The following is an 8072-nucleotide window of genomic DNA, read 5'->3' as shown; positions in this document are numbered from 1 at the left end:
AGAATAAAGTTAGCAGTACTCAAGGTAACACACTGCCCCCCCACATTATGTTTTCATGTGTTTACAACCTGTGACCAGCAGGTGGAGCTGTCACGACGATGTTCTCAGCTCAACAGGTGGTCATGGCAACCACAGAAATGGATGTTATGTCCCCTCTGTCCTACGTTCTAACTTCTGTTACGTTATCATCACCCCCCCTGTGTTTCCATAGAAACAGCAGGCAGATGAAGTGGCTGTTGTCATAGAAACAGCTCTCCATGGTAACAGGCCTGATGGTTGTGTCCTGTGTATTTTATGTAAAGGACTGCAGACAACCTGGCTCTCTGCTGAGAGGGTGAGATGGGTCAGTCCACAGACAGACAGATTCTGTCTCACCCTCTCTGACCCGTCTCTCTTTCCTGCAGCAGCAGAGTCCGGTCTGCAGGCGGCGCTACACCAGTCTGTCTTCCTGTCTGCCATGTCGCCGCAGCCTGGCCGCGACCTGTCTCTCTGCTGGGAGCAACACCGCAAACTGCTGCCAGGAGTCGCCAGAGTCCACGCCGAGTCTGTCCAACACTGGAGCGTCCAACAGGTCAGTGAGTCCTGTCTCTGTTTCTCTGACCTGTCTCTCTGTCTCTGTCTTTCTGACCATCTGTCTTTCTGACCACCTGTCTCTCTGACCTGTCTCTGTCTTTCTGACCATCTGTCTCTCTGACCTGTCTCTCTGTCTCTGTCTTTCTGACCATCTGTCTCTCTGACCTGTCTCTCTGTCTCTGTCTTTCTGACCATCTGTCTTTCTGACCACCTGTCTCTCTGACCTGTCTCTCTGTCTCTGTCTTTCTGACCGTCTGTCTTTCTGACCATCTGTCTTTCTGACCACCTGTCTCTCTGTCTCTGTCTTTCTGACCATCTGTCTCTCTGACCTGTCTCTCTGACCTGTCTCTCTGTCCTGTCTGTCTCTCCAGGTGTCAGATTTCGTTCAGTCCCTCCCCGGTTGTGAAAAACAGGCGAAACAGTTCAGAGATGAGGTGAGACGACCAATCAGCTTCTGTAGATTTAATGACATCACCTTCAACCTGATGTGATCTGATTGGTTCTTTTCTGTCTGGCGTTTAGCAAATTGATGGGCGGGCCTTCCTCCTGCTCACTCAACGTGACATTGTGAGGATCATGTCAATCAAACTTGGTCCCGCGCTCAAGATTTACAACTCAATCCTCATGTTCAAACACATCACAAGCCAATCACACACTGAGGACATGTCCCAATCACACACTGAGGACATGAGCCAATCACACACTGAGGACATGAGCCAATCACACACTGAGGACATGAGCCAATCACACACTGAGGACATGAGCCAATCACACACTGAGGACATGAGCCAATCACACACTGAGGACACCCTCAGGTAACAATGATGAGTCAAGCTGGAAACACCTGATACTTGACTCCACCTCCACTCCTCCATCCAATCATCAAGCAGATATCACTGTGATTTCACAACAATGATCTCAGGTGTGTTCCTGTCAATTGTGACGTTCACGTTCTTCGTACATGAGTAAAAGAACTATTGTGCATATTATCTCATTTTTTTAATCACGAGGTCCGAGGATGTTTATACAAGTACAAACCGAGAGTTTGTCTTTTAACATTTACGGATGAACGGAGAAGAAAACGCATCTGAATTCTTCCATGTTTGTGACCCGGGGACGTTTTGCAGCACTGGATGAAATCGGACCAAATTTCTAACCAGCATGCATTGTGGTAGGACCAGCATGCATCACGTAAAGGTATATATTGAAAGGTGTGAGTGGTGTCGTTAGTTTTCATCAATATAGAGAAGTGATTGTTTTCTACTGTTTCTATAGAGTTCTATTTTAAAGTTTCTTTATAAAAATATATATTTGTATCTCTGACAGGAAGTTCACTCACGTCTGTGATGTAAGAGCTGGGGGCGGGGCTTCTGTTTCCCTCAGGTTTCCATGATAACAGCTGACAGAGTTTAACTGTGATGTGTTTCTGTCACTGTTTGATAGATCAATAAAGATTCTGATCTGATCACTGATTGGTTTATTTACGCTTGACGATGATGATGATGATGTTCAGAAACAAACCATCATCGCTTCAGCTCTTCTTCTGCAGTGTTTTAACAGCAGTGACTGTAGCATCAGTGACACCTGCTGTTCATCAGCAGCAGAGGAGGAAACAATGGCGCTCTGTCAATTATAGTGATTGGTTATTATTTGATGAAATGCATTCTGGGAGTCGCAGTTGTCTCGTAGCTTGAGTAATAATGACTCAGTGTGAATTCAGAGTGAGTTTGGATGTATGGTGTCTCATCAGGGACAAACTTCCTTAGTTCGAACAGAAACTCAGATGCTGCAGAGCTGCTCCGCCTCTGTCTCCTAGCAACAACAGCATCACCCACCACTGGTCCAGAATCAGAGGATCCAGGTCTGGACTAGATCAGACCGAGAGAGACAGACAGTTCTGTGAGACAGGTTTACAGAATAAGAGAGAGGGAGGAGCCTGTCTCTCTCTCTCCATCCCTATCGCTCTTCCTGTCTCTCTCTCTCTCCCTCTCCCCCCCCCCTCCCTCTCTCTCCTCTCTCTCTCTCTCTGTCGAGGATTCATCACTGCAGACACACTGAGGGGGAGAGAACGACAGAACAGAGAGGACTGGATGAGACGAGAGATTTAAACGTTGGAGCATCAGGAGGAGAAAAGAAACATGAAACAACAGGAGCCGACAACTGTGAGAACACCTGTTCTACTGGGTTCTACTGGGTTCTATTCTGCTCTGCTGTGGGCTGTGTTGTTCTCTCTCTCTCTCTCTCCCTCTCTCTCCCTCGGTCTCTCTGTTATGGATCTGGATCTGTCGTACTGATCGGTTTGTTCTGAGAATGAATATTGATCATTAATATTATCCATACTGTGTTGATCAGAGTGTGTTTAATCAGAAGAGTCCAGCCAGCCTCCCCTGTGGAGGAACTGCAGTGCATCATGGGAAATGTAGTTCACACACTGAATCGAGACAAGGGCAGTGCATTGTGGGAGTTCAACATTAGTCTGCACACACGTTTTGACAGTTTCCTGTTTCAGTTTGAACTTCCTGTTGTTTTATCTGTTTCCATGGAAACAGCTGAAGTGAAAGTTAATCGATTATTTAGAATGTGACAATTTGTTTCTGACATGTCATGATGGATGTAACGACGATCAAACGCTCTCTCGTGTTCCAGAGCTTTCGACTGTGTCACACCTGTCTCTCTTACAGGAAGTTGGTGGGTGGGGCTTAGCCTGCTGAGCCGCTGTGTGATTCGATAGTGATGATCGCGACTGGCGGCCTCCTGCGAATCAACGCCCGGCGTCAGGACTCACTGAGAAACAAAACACACAAACCACACACACACAAGAAGAAGAGCAAGAAGAGGAGGTGACACACACACACACACATGTTTGTACTTGTATCTTAGTGAGGACACTTACTGACATAATACATTCTCTAGAACCTAAACCATCACAACTAAATGCCCAACCGAATTCTTACCCTGATTCTAACCCTTAAACCAAGTCTTAACCCTCAATCAGTCCATTGAAGAAGAGAGGACCGGTCAAAACGTCCTCACGAAGATGTAAGTACAGGAACACAAACACACACACCAGGTAATGATGTCACTTCCTGCCCCCCCTCAGAAGGAGTGAGGTGGTGGTGGTGAAGGGGAAGTTGAAGCTGTGCTCGCTGTCGGGTCTCGTGGCGGCGCTTGGTGTTCTGGTCCTGCTAGGGGGTGTGGTCATGGCGACTCTGGGCTATTGGCCCCGAGATGGACTGTTGTTTAGAGCTCAGCCACAGGAGGGCGCTGCCATGGCCTCAGTGTCATCCATCAGCTCCACACCTGCACCTATTCAGGTGAGATCCACATACAGAACCTGACAGAACCCAGAGTCCGCCACTGAAAGTGAACCTCAACCAAGATGGGTGTGAAACTAGATCTGTCTATTTCTAGGGGGGAGAGAGGGGGGAGGATCTCCAGAGAGGAGAGGGAGACGATGGAGGGGGAGGAGCTGAAGACACTTTGAACCAGACAGAAACCGCCAATGGGACGAGCCATCACCTTCGGCGAAGCTTTGTGGATGATTTTCTGGACAGGTAAGAAAAGTGATGTCAAACTTTAGTCTCATCAACTGTTTTCAGGCTTGACCTCCAGAGACACGTCTCCAGACACACGTCTCCAGAGTTCATGTTTCACAGCTGAACAACTCAGCAGCAGGTTTTCTGCTCAGACTCTTTAACAACAGCATCAGATCCTCCTTGTTCTTCAGGTGAGAGGTGGAGCAGACAGACAGGAAGTGATCAACATGATCACATGACACCGTTGTCCACTCCCTCAGTGAATCAGTGGAGGACGCTCTGCTGTGTCCTCACTTCTCCTGGATTTAGACTTTATACAGGAGTGAAGGAGGAGACAGACAAACTGAGTCTCACTCTGACATTTGAGTTCAAGATCCAGAGACCTGAGGAGTGACAGCGACACTGAACCCTAACATGGTTCTGTCCTCTGATTGGCTGTATTAAATCTGTCTGCAGGTATCTGTCCTCTGATTGGCTGTATTAAATCTGTCTGCAGGTATCTGTCCTCTGATTGGCTGTATTAAATCTGTCTGCAGGTATCTGTCCTCTGATTGGCTGTATTAAATCTGTCTGCAGGTATCTGTCCTCTGATTGGCTGTATTAAATCTGTCTGCAGGTATCTGTACTCTGATAGGCTGAAGGTCTTCGGTCCTCTCATCATGGGCATTGGTATTTTTCTCTTCATCTGTGCGAACGCTGTCCTTCACGAGAACCGGGACAAGAAGACAAAGGTCATCAACCTTCGTGACATTTACTCGACCGTCATCGACCTCCACAGCCTCCGCCGACCCCACTCCTCCTCCTCCGCCCGCCGTTCCTCCACCAACCCCCTCAATGGTCTCATTAACTACGTCCAATCAAAGAGCCTGGAGAGTAAACCCAGTTCTTATCCTGCGTCCCTGATGAGCAGGAGGGAGGGTGGTGGTGGAGGAGGAGGGGGGGCATTATCAAGGCAACAGTTGCTTGGCAGCAGCGGAGGAGGGGACGGGGTCAGTGATGGGGGAGGAGACTCTGTGTTCAGTATCTACCAGAATATTCCTCCCCCTGACTCCTCCTCCCACATATTGCCCCTTCCCACCAGCTTCAGCCCGCTGCCCCCGACCCTGCAGAGGGGGGGGCTAAGCTTCTTCACCTTACCTTTACGCCGCCCACCCCCCGCCACCCCCCGCCGGAGGCACTCAGCCCGGGCCAGGACAGGGGCAGGTGAGGATGAATGTCCACCACCCCCACTAAGCTACTCCACCACCCCCTCACCCCTCCAGGAGGCGCCGTTAGCAGCTTCCTGCAGTTCCTCCAGCCTCCACAGGGGGGTGCCAGGAGGCTCCCAGGCCCTCCTCCTCTCCTTCTCCTCCCTTACCCCCTCCCACCTGTCTCTTTCCTCCCTGTCTAACCTCCTCTCCCCCTCCTCCCTCTCGATGAAAGACCCCCCTTGCAGGAGGCAGAGCCTGCCGACCGGCAGCGTCACCATTGGTTACAGTAAACTGACACACGGCGAGATTGCGTCCTTTGAGTCGACAGAGATGACATCATTACGCCATCAGACCTCACAGAAGTCAGAGGAAATGACATCACAGAGGAAGTACTCAAACAGGGAGAAGCTGAGGATGATCTCTCAGCTGATGAGGCATGACGACCAATCAGGAGCTGACTCACTGACTGATATGACAACTCTGCAGTCGTGACTTTTAGTGATGTCATTGTGACATCACAAAGATTGTGGATCCAAAATCAAAACAAACTGTTACCGATGGTAACCAGTCTCTATTTAAACACACAAAGAAGAAGATGATGATTACAGGTTGTAAACATCTCGCAGCAATAAGGCGTCTTCCAGACAAAAGAATAATCGCAGGAATGATTTTTTATGAAAATGTGTTTATGTGGAGCACAGGGGCCACCTAGAGGATGGGTGGAGCTATGACAGGTTCTGCTGTTTGAGGCCCCAGGTTCTTCCATCTCCACTGCTTATTCAACATTAGTTATAGACATATTCATTTATTTGTCCTGTGGAAGAGTGAGTTCTTATTCTTTTCTGGCTCCCTCTTGTGGAGGCGCTCTAACACTACACATCAGGACGGAAGGTGTGGTTGGCTCAGGGGCCTCCGGACAGGTCAGTGAAACCCTGCTGTCGTTTGCAGAGTTGTTTGAATTTGATTCATTCTGGAACTTGATTACATGGTGTAAGTATGATGTCATGAAAATGAGCTGATCTGATTGGACAGTCTGTGCGCCATCAGGAAGCGTTCGTTACGATGTCGCGGTGATTTAAACTCTAACAAAAAAAACTGAAGAAAATAAACCAGCGTAAAAAATATCAAATAATCATGATTCATGTATGACCAGACAATGTTTGCGTTTCAGGGTAAAAAGCTGAATGAGTTCATCTTTTATAAACCTGAATAAACTGTGACTTTAAATCCGTTCACGTTTCAGGATCTGAACATGAACGGATTCGTTGTTGAAGTGAAAGTTGTAGATTCACGATGTCTTCCACTGAAAACAAACCGTCCCATGTGAAAAGCACAAAACACAAACCATTATTTTAAAGTTTGAAGCTTCAGAAAAAAGCTGCTTCATTTCAACTGAAACATTTTCATCAGTGAATCTTAATAAAACTCTTGTTCAAATGTTTCCTGATGTTAAAGTTTCAATCTGACTCTTTGACTCTGTCTCTATCACTCTATCACTCTATCACTCTTTGACTCTGTCTCTATCACTCTTTGACTCTGTCTCTATCATTCTATCACTCTTTGACTGTCTCTATCACTCTATCACTCTTTGACTCTGTCTCTATCACTCTTTGACTCTGTCTCTATAACTCTATCACTTTTTGACTCTGTCTCTATCACTCTTTGACTCTGTCTCTATCACTCTATCACTCTTTGACTCTGTCTCTATCACTCTTTGACTCTGTCTCTATCATTCTATCACTCTTTGACTTGCTCTATCACTCTTTGACTCTGTCTCTATCACTCTTTGACTCTGTCTCTATAACTCTATCACTTTTTGACTCTGTCTCTATCACTCTTTGACTCTGTCTCTATCACTCTATCACTCTTTGACTCTGTCTCTATCACTCTATCACTCTTTGACTCTGTCTCTATAACTCTATCACTCTTTGACTCTGTCTCTATCACTCTATCACTCTTTGACTCTGTCTCTATCACTCTATCACTCTTTGACTCTGTCTCTATCACTTTTTGACTCTGTCTCTATCACTCTTTGACTCTGTCTCTATCACTCTATCACTCTTTGACTCTGTCTCTATCACTCTTTGACTCTGTCTCTATCACTCTATCACTCTTTGACTCTGTCTCTATCACTCTGTCTCTATCACTCTATCACTCTTTGACTCTGTCTCTATCACTCTTTGACTCTGTCTCTATCACTCTATCACTCTTTGACTGTCTCTATCACTCTTTGACTCTGTCTCTATCACTCTTTGACTCTGTCTCTATCACTCTATCACTCTTTGACTCTGTCTCTATCACTCTTTGACTCTGTCTCTATCACTCTATCACTCTTTGACTCTGTCTCTATCACTCTATCACTCTTTGACTCTTTCTCTATCACTCTATCACTCTTTGACTCTGTCTCTATCACTCTATGACTGTCTCTATCACTCTTTGACTCTGTCTCTATCACTCTTTGACTCTGTCTCTATCACTCTATCACTCTTTGACTCTGTCTCTATCACTCTATCACTCTTTGACTCTGTCTCTATCACTCTTTGACTCTGTCTCTATCACTCTATCACTCTTTGACTGTCTCTATCACTCTTTGACTCTGTCTCTATCACTCTTTGACTCTGTCTCTATCACTCTATCACTCTTTGACTCTGTCTCTATCACTCTATCACTCTTTGACTCTGTCTCTATCACTCTTTGACTCTGTCTCTATCACTCTTTGACTCTGTCTCTATCACTCTATCACTCTTTGACTGTCTCTATCACTCTTTGACTC

General features: G+C 46.6%; 2 protein-coding genes across 8 annotated transcripts in view; both read left to right on the top strand.

Annotated features, from left to right (window-relative positions):
- Window positions 1-2038, top strand: part of LOC109647908 (lethal(3)malignant brain tumor-like protein 4) — a 3454-nt gene extending 1416 nt beyond the window's left edge. Inside the window, exons 2-6 of one of the 5 annotated variants that reach the window (XM_069512680.1) lie at window positions 1-24; window positions 303-334; window positions 408-571; window positions 945-1007; window positions 1096-2038. The exon at window positions 1-24 is cut by the window's left edge and continues 26 nt beyond it. In XM_069512680.1, coding sequence (XP_069368781.1) covers window positions 1-24; window positions 303-334; window positions 408-571; window positions 945-1007; window positions 1096-1144 — 332 coding nt within the window. In that variant the 3' untranslated portion in view covers window positions 1145-2038. Of the gene's footprint in view, window positions 25-302; window positions 335-404; window positions 572-944; window positions 1008-1095 lie in introns of those variants that run through there. The other 4 variants (XM_069512679.1, XM_069512677.1, XM_069512676.1 and 1 more) reach the window with 4 other exon arrangements.
- On the top strand, window positions 1637-6740 carry LOC109647452 (transmembrane protein 200C-like). Of its 3 annotated transcripts, none has more exons than XM_069512671.1 (5): window positions 1637-1770; window positions 3255-3413; window positions 3674-3887; window positions 3985-4127; window positions 4726-6740. In XM_069512671.1, exons 2-5 carry the CDS (start codon window positions 3307-3309, stop codon window positions 5789-5791), a joined length of 1530 nt encoding a protein of 509 aa, XP_069368772.1. In that variant the 5' UTR covers window positions 1637-1770; window positions 3255-3306; the 3' UTR covers window positions 5792-6740. The 3 variants fall into 3 exon arrangements, with proteins under 3 accessions (XP_069368772.1, XP_069368773.1, XP_069368771.1); XM_069512672.1 differs by lacking the exon at window positions 1637-1770 and adding an exon at window positions 2597-2735 and having other exon boundaries at window positions 3677-3887; XM_069512670.1 differs by lacking the exon at window positions 1637-1770 and adding an exon at window positions 2597-2735.
- Window positions 6741-8072: the final 1332 nt, after the last annotated feature.

The sequence above is a fragment of the Paralichthys olivaceus genome, chromosome 17, assembly GCF_024713975.1.
Source record: "Paralichthys olivaceus isolate ysfri-2021 chromosome 17, ASM2471397v2, whole genome shotgun sequence".
Taxonomy (NCBI): domain Eukaryota; kingdom Metazoa; phylum Chordata; class Actinopteri; order Pleuronectiformes; family Paralichthyidae; genus Paralichthys; species Paralichthys olivaceus.
Note: the sequence above shows the minus strand (reverse complement) of the source record. Positions and strands in the feature narration are given on the sequence as shown.

What these genes read in the sequence shown, in the direction of transcription:
- LOC109647452 (XM_069512671.1), top strand. Translation starts at nt 3,307, where the DNA reads ATGATCGCGACTGGCGGCCTCCTGCGAATCAACGCCCGGCGTCAGGAC. An exon ending in AAGAAGAGCAAGAAGAGGAG is followed by an intron (nt 3,414 to 3,673) that starts GTGACACACACA and finishes GCCCCCCCTCAG; the next exon opens with AAGGAGTGAGGTGGTGGTGG. An exon ending in CCACACCTGCACCTATTCAG is followed by an intron (nt 3,888 to 3,984) that starts GTGAGATCCACA and finishes GTCTATTTCTAG; the next exon opens with GGGGGAGAGAGGGGGGAGGA.